Genomic DNA, 19,700 nt, shown 5'->3' with positions numbered 1-19,700 from the left:
ATTGATATACTATTTGTGTCAGAATAAATAATATTCTATATTCAGGTCAGAATAAATATTTTCACAAGACATTTTTTTTGGCTACTTTGGTTATTTATAAATACAACTATTTATCATTTATTTTTCATTTCTTTTTACTTCCATCTAATCATATAGAAAGACTTAGTTTTGCTTATACATTATTGCCCCTGAAATCAGAATGCATTTAAGTCAATTGCATATCCCTGCAATTGAGTTCTTATAAACAGTAAGGTTGTGAACTAAAGCCTCAGCTGAAGTTTATCCCTGTGCTTGCGGTACAAAGTGTTTCTAATTACAATGGCACTTCTGGTATCTGGATTGCTGTGTGGATGTCTGTGCAGACCCATGCCAGACATATGGGATCAATCAGGCTTGCGGTGCTGATGTTTTCTTTGGGAATGTTGACAGCCTGACAGACATGGGGCTCTGGTGACATGGAATCTGAGCAACTCAAGCATGAAAAAAGGAGGAAGAAAAAAATCACAGTGACTGCCCCCTTTTTTCTTAAGACTTTTAAAATGGTTTTGAAAGAGAGGGGGGAAAGCATTTTCTGTCAGATACACAAGCACTGCCTGAGGTGAGATGGAACTCTCTGTCATCTAACAGAACAGTTTGCGCCTCACAAGAAACTTTTTTTGTCAAGTGAAAAGAAACTGCGCAAGGAATAAAGGAACAAAGCTGCACGTTTGTTTGTTTGTTTTCACCCCCTTCCTTTTGGTTGAATTAACACTGCAATGCAGTGGCTTCTGGCATTCTGCTTTTGTCTCCCGGTGGTTGGCTGCTGGTCTCCTATTCAGCAGCTTTCCTTGTTTAAGTATCCACACCTGAATCTGTCTCGGACATTCCAGTTGACCGAGACAATGAAGCAGCAGGAGAGCACAGAGAGCAAAGTGGAACGGCTGGGGCAGTTTTTCAAACGCAACGTCCGGAAGCTGAGAGAGAAGAGCCACAACCTAGACCTTGTGTTCCTGGTGGATGAGTCTTCCAGTGTGGGCAGCGCCAACTTCATCAATGAGCTGAAGTTTGTGAAGAAGCTGCTGTCAGACTTCCCTGTGGTGCCCTCTGCTACCAGGGTGGCCATCGTGACATTTTCGTCCAAAAACAACGTGGTGCCCAGAGTAGACTATATCTCCTCACCTCAGTTGCACCAGCACAAATGCTCACTTCTCAACCAGGAGATCCCAGCCATCAACTACAAGGGAGGAGGTACCTACACCAAAGGGGCTTTCCAGCAAGCTGCAGTAAGTTTTTCTTTTTATAACATATGCCATAAAAGCAAACAAGAGATTGGACATTATATATTTCCAGAATTGGCATAATGATGAATGTCTATGTAGAATGCAGAACTGTGAACAAAACAAATAATTGCACTAAAAACAAATAATTGCACTATTCATTTACATGTGTATTTTTGTGCAGTTGATGTGCTAGTCTGTTGAGCAAGAAATGTGTGATACCAATGGGCCCTAGAGGGTGACATGCTAAGATTACGATTAAGTTTTTCAGACGCGTAGACCGCCCATCAGACAACTGAGTCTGAAAAGTCTTTACACACGATGTTGCGAATGAATTAATACAAAATGTGTTGAAAACATGTTATGCATGCTTGTATATGCAGGCATACTGGCTGAATCCTTGGTACTGTCTATATTTTTTTGCGTCTTGAAAAGTATACCTTCCAGGCTGTGCCATAACTACTGCCAGGCACTTTCTGATGTGAAAGCCAAAATTTTGCACATGAACAGGCAGTATAAATAAACGATGGAAATCTTACATATATATCTGTTTCATCTACTTTTCCATTTACTGGTTTACCTTGGAGAAAATTGTCTTCTCCCAGTGTGTGCCTTCATGTCCTTTTAAATATCAAAAATGTCATTATGATTTGTTTACAGAATTAAATTTCAGAATTAGGTCTGGCTCCAAAGAAAATGCTCTCTTTTTCATGTTTCTACTGTGCCTTGAAAAAAGTGGCCCATGTGAATGTTGAATGTATTTGTGTACTGTATAGATTTTCTATCACAGGGTGATAATAACTTATGAAAGCTAAATTGAAGTGTAGCTAATAGATCATTTCCGGACGATACATTATCTTTTTAGCCAACTATTGGTTTAATATTTTAGGTTTAAAATGTATAAGTTTAAATTAAGCTTATGAAGGCATTTGTCAAAACGTTTGACTACTTTATTTAATTTTTATACAAATTTCACTTATACGATACAGATAAGCAATTCACTTACATATGTTCACTTACATTACATCTACAGGGGACGTTATTAAATGCATTGTAATTTAATGAAGAGAAACATCTAGGGGGTGACGCAAGGATATGCGCAAAGTGATTTGTGGTTGCAAAATCCCCCAATGCTGCAATACATCATGTTTAGCAGCCATAAAGTTTGATTTACCGGTTGCTAAAAATGCAGCATATGTAAAGAATGGCGTTCACCTGGCATTCTGCATCCTCTAACAAGTTTGCACTTTGCCATCGTTAAGCCATTCAAATTATATTGAAATGCATTCAAAAAAAGATAAGCGCATGGAATTGGGTGGGATTTGGATACTAAGTGGGTGCAAACATTATAATGTGATGTAAGGATTTTGCCTTGCACTTAGGCAATTTCTGACCCTCCAAAAACTTTACACCTCTTCTTACAAGGTGCAAACCATTGTAGAAGCAAGTAACTAAGAGCTGTATAAAAGCACAGACCTGCAGAGACCTGTGATTGGCTTCAGGATGACTGCTGTGGTTCACGTCCTGATGCGGTGACACTTGGCTGTTGTTGAGGAGGGGCAGGAACACATTCAGAGGAGATGGGCAAGACGAAGAAGACCCTGAATATTCAATCCCATGGTCGCGTTGCTTGGGATGCCAGGGGATGTGGTGCTAAAGTGTTATTGTCTCACTCTGCTGGTCATCCTAGGCCTAATAGCTGAATTAAGGGCTGAGCTAGACTCCTGCGTCAATCTAGCGACCACTATCCCTACACATGTGAAAGTGCTGTGTTCTCTGCACTACTTAGCCTCTGGTTCCTTTCAGACTACAGTTGGAATGTCTGGAGGGATAGCCCAATCCACTTTTTCCAGAATGCTAGGCAAATTTCTGGATGTCATGCTGAAAAGGGCAGGCCAAGACATATAATTTCCTAAGGATATTCGCCTAACTGATGTTGGCTGAGGCTTCTCCAAACAACTTTGTTTCATGACGTAAGGACTCTCAGCTCCTCCTCAGAAAACTTTTCTCTTTTTTTCCGTGTGCCAAAAGGACTTTACTGCCCTTCCTGACATATTTTGTTTTGGTTTGTATTTTCATGCTCCACAAATGTCATACAGCCACTACTGCTCTTTGCACTGTGCCTATACTTACATCACCCTCCTAATTTCTAAACAATGAGTTTTTCAGTTAAGGATTGAGCAAATGAACATATGAAAATGAGTGCATTTTAATAATATTATACCAATCACAATACGCTAACTAGCAAATTGTCTTGGCACATTATACGTTATGAAATGGATCTCGTAACTGACACATGATTGACTGGCCACCAAAGCAGGTGTCAACTTGACTTCCATTGATAAAGAATAGCTGCTTTTAGTGACACTTACTTATACAGATAACATAAATTTTAGTGATCCTTATTCAAGAAACAATGTGCTTATCTGAGAGCGGGCCTAGTAATGAACCATGATTAGAACAGCAAAATATAGCAAACGATCAATCTTTACTCCTGTTAGATATTAAATTACTTCCTTGTGTATAAAACTGGGAACAGCAGGATGTAGATGTTGAAAAGATATGGTCTTTCCTGGGAGAAAGTAAATACATCTTGTTTACAGATCACCAAGGCTATGTTGTTTTACAGATTACAACCAACTTATCAAAGCCCTAGAAAATGCAATGAAAACAGACTGAATCCTCTTCGTCTCACTCTTTAGGGAATGTGAAGATAACTAATGTAACCTCTCACACAAATTGCTTCATGTCCTTCCTTCAACACCACCCCCCTTGGGGGTGTTTGATCATGTCACTAGCACTAGAACTAGCAGCTCTTTCTATTAGAAGCGACAAGAGAGAACAAGAGCTGAGATAAGCAGTTGGGAGTTGAAGAGTTATTCCCAGAAGACTGGGTTGAGAACATTACAATCAGACCTTAGTCAGTTGGGAGTGATATGTTCTTGGCTGGGTTGTTATATGAACAATTAATCCTGTGAGGAAGGGGTGGACTAGACTGAAGTCTGGACATTAGTGAAAACAGTTCAATAAGCTATTCAAGTATAACAAACAAACATTACAAATGAGAGTATATGTCTGCCGCCTGTTCTTCCTATTCACAGCATTCTCCCTTTATAAAGAACCCCCAGAGTCAGTCTGATAAATACATACTGTACTCGAGGATGGTAGGACTGGCACCTTGCGTCATAGGGAGTACCCTCATAGAAAGTCAATAAAATATTGTTTCAGTGTCCCCAAACAGTCACCATCCTCTTCCTCATGGCCTTCTGTTACCACATAGGTTTCATTGCTCTCCACATCATTGGGTTTTTTTATTTGTATTTTTTGTCAGTTTGTACACTGTAGTTCTTTGTTTACATTTTTGTATGGTAACTGTATGTTCTTATAGCCTGTTTGTTTTTGTTTTTTGTTTTCATGTTATAAGTTTATACATTTCTTGTATGTAGACCAGCTTTGTTTATTACAGAAATGTATTAATTATCATCCCCCCCACCATTTTTTTTTTGTTGTAAAGTCATTCTCGAATAAACTAAAGTTGATATCTCTATCCAGATTTGCTGGAAGTGTCTCAATGTCTTTGATAGTGTTACTGGTAGTAATGCTTTTGAAATTAGGCGTTAAAAATGGGAGGACCTGTATAGATTTGTACAGTGTCAAAAGCATATGTACACAGAAAGTAAGTCCTCTCTTAAATGTAATGCAGCGACTCAGATTGGCTAATGAGGACACATGATTTATAGCTGCTCTGGAAAAGTGTATTGTTTCAGCGATTTACAATGCACATGTTCCTTTCAAAGTACCCTCAGCGTGATATAATGAAGTCTAGAAAATAATAAAATGACTCTTTAAATCTAGCACGACATGCAATAGGCTGAGTTGGCATGGGTTTTACCAGCTTGGGTACGATTATAACACTGGTAGATCAGAATTGGTTAATTATGACTGAGGGATACATACTTGCAAAGGTACAGTTTATAAAAACAAAACGATTAAAGTCAGGAGATAGTAAATCTTTTTTTTTTTTTCAAGAAAATATACATATGGACATTGCTGACATAACAATTCCTTTAAATATGTTATTACTGTACATTTCCATATAGCAGGAATGCAGAGCATATTTGTTTCTACTGTGCCCAGGCTTACTTTCCCTAAAGTTTAATAGACAGATGTTGGTTATTCTGCTGTAACAGCTGACCTGATAACATGCATTAGAGTACCAAGAGAAATGTGGTGTTAAAAGAAAATGCTGTTCCAATTATCTACAAATTGCTACAATTTCCCCCGCTAAAAGCTCTGCGTGATTATCTTGGCAATTCAGCATTACTCAAATGGATAGAGTTCTACAAGGTAATATAACATTGCACTTTCTTCATTGTTCTGCTTGAACTCTGACAGTTGTTTTAACAGCTCTGAAGCCTCATTTTAAGATATCTCTGAATGACAGTTTAGCTACCATGCTAGCAAAATCCACATGGTTTCCATATTATTTAAAGATATCTCTAAATCATATGAAGATATCTCAAAATAACTTCCTGTTCTGTATATAAATGGCTTCCTGTTAATTTAAAGATATCTCTAAATCTTTTAGAGATATATCAAAAATGAACAGGAAGTCATTTCAAGAGATCTCTAAATGACTGCTTGTGAAAATGCTCTGAGTGTGAGTTTTGAGTGGACTTCCTGTCCATTTAGCGGTATATCCAAATGAACAGGAAGTTATTTAGAAATATCTCTAAATGATTTAAAGATATCTTTAAAGCCCTCATGTAATCAATTTGTGATATCTTTATTTCATTTTTAGATATCTCTAATTGTTTTACAGATAGTTCTACTTGTTTTACAGATAGTTCTAATTGATTTACAGATATCTTAAAATTAATTTTAGATATCTTAAAAACTTCACACTTAAAGATATATGTAATTCAATTTGAGATCTAGCTCCTATGGATCTGTAATTAGCAGAGGCAAAGCTGGCAGCTGTAATACTAACAGCTGTGTGGCGCACTCCAGCTTATACAAGTTTACCATAATAATTTACAGAATAGATATATACTTTTTGTCTGTCATACATTAAAACAGAGGCAGTGTACAGTAACATAATGTATCTGTGAACCGTATTTATTCATCAGTGGCACCAGCAACACTGGCTGTGATTATTTTAGTTATTTAAAGAAAATATACAAATGTACACAAACACTGCTATCAGGCTGGGCATTCACCTTCACTGAACAGATATAAACAAACCGCAACACACAGATCAAAACGCACCAAAGGATTTCTCCTTCCTAAAATACATGTGGCCACTCCCCAGTTAGCACCAATTACTTAATTGCCACATACCACTCCCCCCCTTGTGCAACGCACACATGACCGCAATTGGCCACCTCCCCCCTTAAAACACCAACCCCCTGGCTGAGTTGGTGGGTGAGTTGGTCAGGGTTTTGGTTGAGGTAGTCCCCACACCTCATCCTTCAATTGTGGGGGTCTGTCTAACCCCTCTTGTAACACCTAGGCTTTATAAGGGGGTGCCTTTTTAACCCCTGTGACTAGCCCAGTCCTTCTGTAAAGGGGTGCCTGTTTAACCCCTTTTGTGACCCCTGGGTTTTTGTGAAGGGGTGTCGGTTTAACTCCCTTTTTACCACCTAAGCTCGAGTGACTTTTCCCCACTAAGGGCTTTTCTATAAAGGGCTGTCCCAACACTGGCAGTGGAGTGGGGCACTCCAGCAGTGGTGATGCTGGCAGAGACAGTGCTGGCAATGGCAATGCTGGCAGTGGTGCAGGGCACTCCGGTAGGGGCAACACTGGGCACTCTGGCAATGTCAACGCAGGCAGCGATGCTGTGCACTCCGGCAGTGGCTAATGCGTGAGGCACTCCGGCAGTGCTGCTGGCAGCAAAGCAGGTGCTGGGCCCGGATGTAAACGTGCGTCTGGCTTTCGCCGTGCTCCTCACAGCTGCAGGTGTAGTGGGTGATGAGGTTGTCCTGGAAGTTGCCCTGCTGACTCGAGCTGGGAATAGCTCCTCCACTTACAATTCTGGAGACAACCGCGGCTCCTCCACCTTTGGCTCTGGGGTAGGCAGCACCTCCCTCTCTTGCACTCGGGCAGGCAGCTCCTTCCTTTCTGGCACTTTGGAAGACAGCTCCTTCCTCTCTGGCACTCGGGCAGGCAGCTCCACTCTCTGATGCTGGAGCTGGCACCAACTTAATGTTTAATGTTTGAAAGCTCTTTAATAAAGATATTTTCCAGATTGATTTTAAATAAACACTTATTTTGATTTAATATGCATTCTGTCTATGTACACATTTGTTTGGAGCAAACCAGCAAAGCAAATATCAAGACCAGATGTTGGTGTTCCATAGGGTAAGAGCACCATAAATAGCTGCTTAAGGTACATCAGAATTATTATTAAAATTTAGGGTTGTGCTTTCTGCTGTGTTAAAACAGACATGAGAAGCAACTTTACACCACTCAACTTGGTCAGTAACAAGAGAGCTCATACTCCCTCCACTTTAGTAAATTTTGTGGGAGCTTCATTAAGAAGAGGGACAAGGGATGTGTCATGGCTCTAGTTTTACTAGAATTATGTATTCTCCAGGAAATACCATACCAGTTTAATTTATATAGTCCTTCATGAACAAGCATTGTAGGGCACTTTGAAAAAATATATAACAGAAATAGAGCTCTAAACTGTTTGCTATTAAAAGGCCAAGCTAAAAAGATATGTTATAGGCCTAGATTGATAGATGCCTATTTACTCAGCATTCCACCCAGACGATATCCAAACACCCTTGCACCATAAGTTTCCAATCAAGTTTTTGAAATTACAAAGACTGTCATTGGCGATGTCTCTAACATAATGAGTTGAAATTAAAAGTTATGTAGGGTTTTCATACATTTTGAATACTGTAAAGAACTGCTTGAATACAAATTTACTGAATCAACTAATTAAATACTTGTTATTTCAGTAAACAGATTTGGATTGAGTTATTTAGTTTTTTTTTATCTGAATAAGGACCGTTCACTCAGGAATGAGTTCTGCTTTTGCTCGTGTCACTCGTGTTCGAACAAAGACTGAAATAATGGGAAGGATCCAGACTTTAGAAACAATTGACATAGAGCCACATAAAATGATATAACTCTTTATAAAACCCTTTTGCTTAAAACTCACTTCAGCAAACAATATACTATTCAAAAGTTTTGCTTTTACCACCTCTGTGTAAAAAATGTCAGGTAGTAGTTAATATGCATCCTGTAAAGCAGATTACTTATAATTCCCCAATAAAATAATTTGTGCTGAACTGGTAATGTAGTTAAAATAGCTAATGGGGTTTAAAGCTGTGATGGGTGTGCAATTGATTTAATTTTCATCTATTTTTGGTGCTATTTGAAGTTTTATTTAAAAAAACAAAAAAAACAAAAGTAATCTAATGTGAGATCTGCATTCGTTGGAATTTGCTCTGTGTTCCCAGTTTTTTGTCTACTCATTTATTTAGATTTCTGTGTTTTGACAGACTAAGATAAACAATAAAAACACATTTCCCAAACAGCTATCCATACTTGGTCTATTAAGTTGTACTCCTGTTACTTCTTGTGTTTTTTCCATCCCTTGGTTGGGTTAACAATTGTGTTTCTGTCAAATCTAAATCCAATTCAAGGAATCCATCTCCATTGGTGAGCTTTATAATATGTTTTTGATTCAATTGGCGTGGTCTGGTTGTTTTTTTTTTTTTTTTTTTTTTTTTTTTTTTTAAAAAGAATAATATGTTTAAATTACTAAATGATCCTGTAATTAAGCATCGGGTTGATTATATGTTAACACTTCAGTGTTTGTTTTAGTGGTACCAAAAAAAATAATTATATGTAGGTCTTTACATCAAAAAATTAAAATACAACAGCTCCATGGTTTCTGCTTTGCTATAATTACTGCATTTTTCGTACTGGTTCAGTACCAGTCATAAAAGTCTTTATCGTCATGCATGAACAACATCAAAAACATAACTGATTTTATCTGTGCAGATTTAAAGCTGCTGTCAACAAGAGCTTATTTGCTTACTTTCCCCTGCAAGATAGTTTTAAGAAAACAAGCTTCTTCATCCTTAAAATGTACAGCACATTACATTCCAGTTGCTAACTAATTACTCTGTGAGGTAAAAGATGTCTAGTGTTTTGATGCTACATGTGACATAAGGTGGTTATACATGTCTGTTTTCAAGCTCAAAATCCAAAACAATTAAAAAGACCAAAAGGCACCTCTCTCATACTAATAACATGTTGCATAAAACACCTATAGAGTTAATACAGTATTTTCAGTATGGGCATGTCAGGTAACAGTCTTCTGGAAACAATTACTGATATCAGTATTTACGATTGTTATAATATTCTCCCTTACCAATTACCAGTCATTTAAACAGTAATGACTGTGGGGTACCTTGTGGGGGTCACGTGTGCTTTTTTCTGGATAAAAAAAAAAAAAAAAAAAAAAAAACACTGAAGAGAATAACAGGAAATGATTTGGCATGCCTGCTTTCTCTATACCAATGTAGTGTGCCCAAAATCCAATTCAACCTAAAAGCCCTATAAGCTTGAATAAATGATGATCCTTTCTTTGTGTAATGAAAAGGTTTTCATTTTACAATAATTGTGCTTATGACTTTTCTATTTTCTATCCAATCTGTAAAGGGTCAAATAACTCATACCTGTGTCACACAGACTGTAGACACCCTGTTGCTTAATTGTTTGAATTAAAACTCAGGGAGGAGTGGGCTGTGCTAATGGTCTTCACTGCGAGTTCTTATGTTTGCTTATTTGTGTCCCTTTTTGCACAGCTTGGTTCTTTTTTATTAAATCCCTTTGTCTACTGAATGTATGGAAGGCATGAGCTTGCTTGGCAGTTTTCAAAACCCACAATTAAAGGCTGAGTATGTTGTATATGGCATCAGGCTTCTTGGGGTTTATTTTTTTCACATGAGGAAACACTATAGTGGTGCATAATAATAAATCCCTCACAGATTGTGTTGCTTTTCCCTCCAAAAATATGTAGAATTTACAAGAAGACAGTCATGTCTTTGATAAACCATATTGAGAAAAAAAAAGACAGGAAATTGTGTTTTTCTTTAAGTCTGTCTTATAATATGCAGACCCGCATTGACATCATGAGGTTTACTGCAGTAAAAGGGGGGGGGGGGGGGGGGGGGGGGGGGGGGGGGGGGGGGGGGGGGGGGGGGGGGGGGGATGTGGGTTACCAATAATGAATTGAAGGACTGAATGACTGTCAACAGCCAAATGGGTTGGGTGGATAATTTAAATCTACAAGTGTACCATAGCTTTGAAATGTTTGTTCCCCCTTTTTTCTATAATTTATTCCCTTCTCGGTGGGCTTGATCAATTGTTGATGTGTAACTGATTAGTATATTTCACTTTCTGGGCCGGAACACAAAAAGTAGACAAATTAAACTTTGTTTTTAAAATTATATCTATTATATATAGAGATAATATATAAAGAAATAATATATATCTATATTATATATATATATATTATATCTATATATATATAGATATATATATATATATATCGTGCCTGTGCGACTGGTTAAAGTATTCAGGGACCCCGACAATTCGCATAAGACATTTTGAATTTCCTCAACTAGGTATGGTTTTTGAAATTTCGTTCTGTTCGATATTTTTTTTTAAAACACTTAAACTCAAAATTAGTTATCGTAAGGTGACATTGGTTTTATGTTGGGAAATATTTTTAAGAAAAATAAAAAACTGAAATATCTTGCTTGCATAAGTATTCAACCCCCACACATTAATATTTGGTAGAGCCACCTTTCGCTGCAATAACAGCTTTAAGTCTTTTGGGGTAAGTATGTACCAGCTTTGCACACAGTGTCGGAATGATTTTGGCCCATTCTTCTTGACAGATTTGCTCCAGGTTGTTCAGGTTGGTTGGACAACACTTGTAGACCGCAATTTTCAAATAGTGCCACAGATTCTCATTGGGATTGAGATCAGGACTTTGACTGGGCCACTGTAGGACATTCAAATGATCTGTTTTTGAGCCACTCCAATGTTGCTTTGGCCTTGTGCTTGGGATCATTGTCCTGCTGAAAGGTGAATTTCCTCCTAAGCTTCAGTTTTTTAGTGGACTGAAGCAGATTCTCTTGCAGTATTTTCCTGTATTTTGCTCCATCCATTCTTCCTTCAATTGTAACAAGATGCCCAGTCCCTGCTGATGAAAATCATCCCCACAGCATGATGCTGCCACCACCATACTTCACTGTAGGGATGGTGTGTCTTGAGGCATGGGCAGTGTTAAGTTTGCGCCACACATAGTGCTTTGAGTTTTGGCCAAAAAGCTCTATGTTGGTCTTATCTGACCACAAAACCTTTTCCCACATCGCAGCTGGGTTACTCCCTTGCTTTCTGGCAAACTCCAGATGCTCTTTAAGATGGTACTTTTTGAGTAACGGCTTCTTTCTTGCCACCCTCCCATACAGGCCAGTGTTATGCAGAGCTCTTGATATGGTTGACTGGTGCACCATTACTCCACTCCCAGCCACTGAACTCTGTAGATTTTCCATAATCTATGCATTTGTATTTTTATCTCTAACTTCTGTAGAATGCTCTTTGGTCTTCATTTTCCTTCAGATTCACAGCCTTACCAATGATCCTTCGACAGTGGGGTTTTTATCCAGAAAATGTGACAACAACTTTAATGGTTCACAGGTGGAGGCCAATGGTAAGGTAACTGTGTCATCGTTAGGGCAATTTCTTTCATCGGTGCAAACTGGGAGCTTCCACAGCACAGGGGTTGAATAATTATGCAAGCAAGATATTTCAGTTTTTAATTTTTTTTTTAAATATTTCCCAACATAAAACAAATGTCACCTTACAATAATTGATTCTGAGATTCAGAGTTTAAAAATAAAATATCAAACAGAACAAAAGTTCAATGTACCATTTGTAATTCGGTAATATGAGAGAATTGGTCAGGGGTCTGAATACTTTTGCAAGGCACTGTATATATATATATAGACACACACAATTGCTGTGCAAAAGTCTTTGACACATTCAGGAGTGACAATGTAAATCGATGCTCCCCTAAGGGGTGAATGATGCAATCTAAGGGAGGTTGCAAGAAGCATAAAAAAAAAAAAAATGCCATTAAATATCCTTTAAATTTATGTAATGCACGACACGTCAGATAAGAACATAAGAACGTTTACAAACGAGAGGAGGCCATTCGGCCCATCTTGCTCATTTGGTTGTCAGTAGCTTATTTATCCCAGAATCTCATCAAACAACTTCTTGAACAATCCCAGGGTGTCAGCTTCAACAACATTACTGGGGAGCTGGTTCCAGACTCCCACAATTCTCTGTGTAAAAATGTGCCTCCTATTTTCGGTTCTGAATGCCCCTTTATCTAATCTCCATTTGTGACCCATGGTCCTTGTTTCTTTTTTCAGGTCTAAAAAGTTGAGTTGACATTGTGAATACATTTTAGAATTTTGAATGCTTGAATCAGATCGCTGCGTAGTCTTCTTTGTTCAAGACTGAAGAGATTAAATTATTTTAGTCTCTCTGCGAGCGATAGCGTTGAATAATTCTGGTCGCTCTTCTTTGCACTCTTTCTAGAGCAGCAATATCCTTTTTGTAGCGAGTTGACAAGAACTGAACACAATATTCTAGATGAGGTCTTACTAAAGCATTGTAAAGTTTTAACATTACTTCCCTTGATTTAAATTCAACACTTTTCACTATATATCCAAGCATTTTGTTGGGCTTTTTTATAGTTTCCCCACATTGCGTAGATGAAGACATTTCTGAGTCAACATAAACTCCTAGGTCTTTTTCATAGATTCCTTCTTCAATTTCAGTGTCTCCCATAAGGTGTTTATAATGCAAATTTTTATTGCATTGCTTGCAGTACCTTACCCTTTTCTCTATTAAATGTCATTTGCCAAGTGTCTATCCAGTTCTGAATGCTGTCTAGATTATTCTGAATACAAAATATGAGAAAAAACACACATAAAGTGGTTTCAATAATTTCAAATTGTGCTATTGAAAGATATAAATTAGAGATCCAACTTGATAATAAAACAACAAATTATTACATAACATGCAAAAGCTAATTTCATACTTTGGCAAATGTATTTGGGATATATATATCAACATATTTCGTATGAAACCCATTCGTTGCTAATTATTGACAATTATCATGATTGAAAACCAACACCTGATGATAATTGAAGAATATATAAATACATAATCATCAAGTGCTGAAATGTAAATTGGAAATTTGTGATTAAAAAAGCAACACAAATGTAATCAATTATTGACAAACACAAGACAACAGGAACTACTGCAACTAGGACCAGGTGTGGAAGACCAAGAAAGATTTCTGAAAAATCTGGAAGAAGAATCGTTCGAGCAACCCTGCAAAATCCTCAGATTAATGTAAAAGATTTGACTAAAGAAATGAAAGACATTTGTCAAGAAATTCATGAGCGAACAGTTCAATGATACCTTAACAAGATGAATGTCCATAGGCAAAAACCAAGTTGCAAACCTTTATTAAAAACAATACTTGAAGAAGCCTGATGATTTCTTCAACCAAATTGTATGGTCAGATGAATCCAAAATATAACCTTTTTCACCAAGAAAGCAACAATATGTTTGGAGGAAGAGGAGAATAGTTTAAAGAAAAGTTCATCATGCCCAGTGTTAAACATGGTGGAGGTTGTGTGGGCTTGTTTTTCTTTTTCAGGCACTGGTAACCTTTGTATTGTAGAAGGATCAATGAATGCTGCAAAATATCAAAACATTTTGCACTCTCATTTGTTACCTAGTTTTAGAAGGCTCAATTATGGATTGGACTCCCCAGACTTAAATCCCATCGAGATGTTTTGGATTGATTTCAAGGCTGCTGTTGCAAAAAAGAAACCAAATTCGATTGTAGAACTCAAAGCTGTATGTGTTGAAGAAAGGTAAAAATATCTCCGGAAAGATGCCAGGAACTGGTTTCAAAATACAAAAAAGACTGCAAGCTGTAAAGGAAGAAAACAGTGGGCACACAAAATACTAATGTAGGAGTGCCCAAATACTTTTGTCAAAGTATGAAATTCGTTTTTGCATGTTATTTAGCATTTTATGCATGTTATGTAATAATTTGTTGTTTTATTATAAAGCTGAATCTGTATATCTTTCAATAGAACAGTATCACTTTCTTTATATTGATTGAGGAAGAGAAGTTGTGCCCCAGCAGTTCAAAATATATTTTGGAATGTGTGGCAGGGATGGCTTGTGGTGACGTCAGGCTAGGAAGAGAAAGACAATAATACTGCGAGGTATGAAGCTCTGGTGCGCGGGTTTATTAATTAAATAAACCTTTTTAACAAAACAACACACTTCAAAATAATGGGCACAATGGCCAAAACAAACAGACACACAAAGCAGTGAACAAATAATGTGCTGGTTTAAAGTCAGCATGAGTAGCAATTATTATTATTTGTTATATTTACTGAAGTCTCTGCTCTTAGCCCCTGAACACCCAACCCTGAGTTAGTGATCCATGCTTCTTTATGCAGCTGTTTCTGGGATTGATTGCTTGTTAAATTTATTCAACCAGGCCCTGGCACAGTCTGCATGCAAGTGATTTAGCAGGGGAGTTAATTACTACTTCCTTGCCGACATAAAACATACGTGCACACCAAACATTCATAGATTTAAATAACAATAACACGAAAAAAATACAAAACCATACACATAAATACAGAGGAATGGGTGTACCCCGTCACAGTATGTAAAAAAATAAACTCTAAACAAAGGGTCAGTTTTCTGAAAAAGAAAGATGCACCAAAGGCTAAACCTAGGCAAACTGTAATGAACAGACACCATTGAAATTGTACACGATCGTGGGGACCCTTTAGCTTGATAAGGAAAAAACTGCAGCCTGCTTTGTTAAACTACAACTGTTGGATACCACAGTTCACAGTATGTTGCTGTCCAGTAATTGCAGGTCCTGCTGAGATATACTAGATGAATGTTGTTAATCTCTACAGTATCATGTTTCTAAAATAGCTAAGCTTTAAATCATTATTGTCTGTCTCTGAGCTGAGTCATGTATTTTTAACCCAGCTGGTGTCGAAGATGTAATCTCCGGTAACTGTGCCTAATGCACTGTGATAAGTAAGTAACACACTGTACCTGCCTACAGATAAGCAATACGAGGTAAACTTTAGATGCCCTCAGTTTGTATGGCATGTTTTAGGTAGGTCAACAACCAGGATTTTTCTTGTACACCTGAAGGTAAATGCCTTGAAATACTACAATGTAAATAAACACAATCTCTTTTATCAGTAGAACAAAAAGTCTGGCATCAGTCCACTCCACAACCTGATATCTATTATCACCTGCATGGCTTCAAATAGTACAGACAGCTTCTTGTCTAAACAGTGTATAATGAACATTACACTACTGGCCCAATACCTCAAAGCCAAGCAGATTAAAAAAATGTATGATGGTTGGGACAAGACTATCATTTTAGTTGGTGTAAAAAAAAAAAAAAAAAAGCACTGGCTAATAAAGTATTTCAATGTTCAGCTTTTGACAGCTACACCAATAAAACACATGTCTTCTTTTTGTGTCTGTACTTTTTACATTGTTCAATTCAAATCTTTTACTAAAGTGCATTACCAAAACACAGTATCAAATTCTTAAAACAATTTAAGAGAAAACACTCACTATAGTGCATGAGTAACATAGTAAGATAGATTAAGGAACTGGGGTCTTTGTGCCTTGTAAGAAACCTCCCACCGTGTAGAGGTTTGGAAAGCATTTGGACCCTCCAACCACCCCTCATTGTAACGGTCGGTTTACACTCTATTGCTCGACTGAAAACCCAGCAGGCTGTCACATGATTATTTCCCGATCAGCACACTGTCATCGTCCATCGACGCAGTGAAGATTTTATGTATGGTTCATAAAATGACATTTGATCATAATATGCCCACTCTTTTTCACGTAGGATTTCTTATGCCTGCCACATTCCCGCAGACTTTTAAAAAACAGTGTATTCGTTACAGACTATTAAAATATTGTCAAATATCTTGTGAAATACCTATACCATGATACCTAGGCGCATATATATATATATATATATATATATATATATATTTCATAATTATGTTTACAGTCTTCTTGTTTATCCACAGTAAACATTATTCTATGGTCTGGCTGTAGCCTATGTCTAATGAAAACAACGATCTGTACCTAACCACACATGAAAAACTAGTACATGGCTTGATGTGAGGGGAAATTATTCTAGAGTCATTGTACTAGGAATTCTGATCATGTTCAGCCACTGTTCACAATAGTTTTTCATTAAATTACATTTTAATCAGCCTGAAAAAGCTCACAGATTTAGATTGTATTCAGATTTTACATTGTATCCAAGTTACCAAATAAAAATGAATTCAGAGCACCAGTACCCTTGTTTCAGAAGAGTTAAATGTTTGTTTAAAAAATGCATTTCTAACTAAAAAACAGCATGTACTGCCAATATAAATGCAGAGTACTGTCAAATAAAGATGTAAAAAAAACCGCTAACTACCTCAGGGCAATAAGAAAAGAACAACGGTTTAATACCTTCTAATTATATTGTCAGACGTTCAATAGAAATAAACTTAATCAGTTGTTATTCCCATTAGGACTAAATACACTTTGTTTAGTACAATTTCAAAGTAATTGTAGTGTTATTTTAAGTACTTACATTTTCCCAGGGAATAACATTATTGGTCCTCTAAATGTTGAGATCATGGTGGTTAATCTTTATAGTCAATGTTTTGTGTAGAAAATCTGTGTGAATGCCAAAATCCATTTTAAGAATTTGGGGGCTTTTTTTTGATGAAATAAGCCAGCAGTGCACCCAAAGAGTTTTCAGTAATTGCTGTTTTATGCTTTAACATAGTGGTTTGACAAAGGTTTTTTCAAAGTGTGAGATTATAGAACTGTTGTCTTCACTTGTCAGAAGGCAATCAATCAAATCCCTTAATTGCTCAACTGTTTTCCCTCCATTCTAAAGGGTCATTGCATACCCTAAACATTATTTTATGAGTTGCTCAGTTCTGGAAATTCCTGTGTTATCCCTTGCGGGGGATGCTAATCCCTGGTGCTAGAGAATGGATGTGCCTGTACATATGTTTGTATGTCTGTAAGTATCAGCCATAGCTATTAGGAAATACTAAACGAAACTGAAACTCAATGACAAATGTTTCGACTAGAAGCCTTTTTCAGTGTCAGTGCTGTATATATGTCACGCTCTTGGTCATTGACCTTCTTTTACACCAGTTCTCGCCTTTGACTGGTTTAACAGCTATTTCCTACACACTAGTTATTAAAAATATTGTTATACACAGTATCTCTGTTATCGACACTCAAGCCAATGTGAAATGCACAAAAGTCCCACTGTCAAGCTAATCGCCTCTTTCCACTCATAACCAAAGCAACGCATGTTTCTTAGCTAATGAACTCTGAAAGTTGATTGCACACTAGTTCAGAAGAATCACAATCATTGTTTGTAAACATTTTAAATTATTATTTTTTTTTATTTTAATCTGTTCTTGCACTCTGTTTTTTCTTTGACCTCGCAGACATATCTTACATTAGATTACAAGACACCATTAGTTTTTTTTTACTTTCTTATCACTACACTGCATAAGACAGTACCAAATTTTGATATACTTTATCACACTATTCTCCAACACAGAGCCAAATGATATGTTTCGGTTGTTGTTTCAGTTATTTTTCTGGAAATACATTGATGTATCAGGAATATATATTTCATCAGTGTGTTCAGAAGCAGGTGTACTTCATTTAGCTTACCGTAGCTTTTGAATTTGTTTAGCTTTGCTTCCCTCCTTTACTTTATGGACTGCATGAGTTTTAGTTAAAGTTTGTTTTTGTATTTTAGTGTCATCTTGCAAGCATTCAATTGTATTTAATTATAAGGAGTGTGTAGTGCTCTCACTGAATTTTCCATTCGGAGCGGGTTTGTGGGCTGTGTTCATTATGCTTGTTAAACAACTTGTTCATGGAGTGCAGACTAGTGCTCTGCTTAGCTAGTTGTAACAACACAATTTATAAAATGTGGCTGAGTTGTACAGGGTCTGTTAATTAAAGGCTTTGACAAAACTGTAATATTTTTGTATGCATTTAATATGTTAGCTTTAGCTTTAAGGCAGGTTTTAAACTCTTATGATACTATTTGTACAACAGGGAAACAGCCCCTTGTATGTTTATGGTACAATAGACTACCTCCCTGTGACCAATTACATATAAATACAATTTAAAACAGCCAATATCCTTCAATTAAAAACAGTCTGGAGAATAAAAAGTAGCTCTTTATTAGACTACGTTACTTAGTCATTTTTGTGGCTCTGTGACAGGGAGTACCCTGTTGTTGGTTCTTACGTGAATGTGTGCAGCTGGGACATGTAACAGGAGACGCGTTTCTAGGCCAGTTGAGCCCAGTGCTAAGCTGAACAGGTCTGGATTTGTTGGGGGGTGTACATGAGAAGGTTGCATGCAGTTCAAAAAGCATCTGCGCCACCGCTTGTGACGACTGTACCACCATGCTACACAGACAGGCGCTTTGTTTACATCGAGGACAGTGTCTGCGCCACAGGATAACTACTATTAAACCCTTCAACTGCAAGACCGTGCTTGTGAAGGCTACAGTAAAGAGAAGGTATGGTAGTTTAGTAGTGTCCTCTCTTTTAGTGAGGCTAGCGCTCACCTTGTGTGGCAAACTTTTATTTTTAGCTTTGTTTTGTTAATTTTCTTTATTCAGTCTGACACTAGAGCTACCATTGCTGTTACCCTAGTGGCAGCACCTGTGTGTTGTTAAATCTGTGCGCACAATTGGCCGAGCACCACCCAAGGGGGAGGGCCTGGGTCGGCCAGGTTGTCCTCGGCTCACCATGCACCAGCGACCCCTGTGATCTGGCCGGGTGCCTGCGGGCTTGCCTGTAAGCTGCCCAGAGCTGCATTGTCCTCCGACGCTGTAACTCTGAGGTGGCTGCATGGTTGGCCTGCAATGTGTAAAAGAAGTGGTCGACTGACGACACACGCTTCAGAGGACAATATTCCCCACCCCAAAACACACACACACACGTGTACCGGCAGGGCTTTTACTCTGCCACACTGCCACAGAGGGATACCAGTTCCTGACACAGTAGATTGTAAACAATGTACTAGACAACTAGTAAGATATCATACGACATTTTGTGAAAGATGATTCACTATAACCCTTCAGTATGCATGATGCATATGTTTTGGCTTCATAGATGCTTAACTTAAAGTAATGACTACAGACTAGCTATGTAAAAAATGTCAAAGCCTGGCTCTGAATGCTGCCTTATGTTCCCTGGGATGTAATGAAGA

The 19,700-nt window shown here is 37.6% G+C and overlaps 1 protein-coding gene across 2 annotated transcripts in view; it reads left to right on the top strand.

Moving 5' to 3' along the window:
* The first annotated feature begins 527 nt into the window (after positions 1 to 527).
* svep1 (sushi, von Willebrand factor type A, EGF and pentraxin domain containing 1) overlaps positions 528 to 19,700 on the top strand; it is a 95,537-nt gene continuing 76,364 nt past the window's right edge. The window contains exon 1 of one of the 2 annotated variants that reach the window (XM_041261696.1): positions 528 to 1,262. In XM_041261696.1, the coding sequence (XP_041117630.1) occupies positions 756 to 1,262 (507 nt within the window). In that variant the 5' untranslated portion in view covers positions 528 to 755. The remainder of the gene's footprint in view (positions 1,263 to 19,700) is intronic. The other variant, XM_041261686.1, reaches the window with a different exon arrangement.

This window comes from Polyodon spathula, chromosome 1 (assembly GCF_017654505.1).
Source record: "Polyodon spathula isolate WHYD16114869_AA chromosome 1, ASM1765450v1, whole genome shotgun sequence".
Lineage (NCBI taxonomy): Eukaryota > Metazoa > Chordata > Actinopteri > Acipenseriformes > Polyodontidae > Polyodon > Polyodon spathula.
This window is presented reverse-complemented; position numbering and strand designations above follow the sequence as displayed.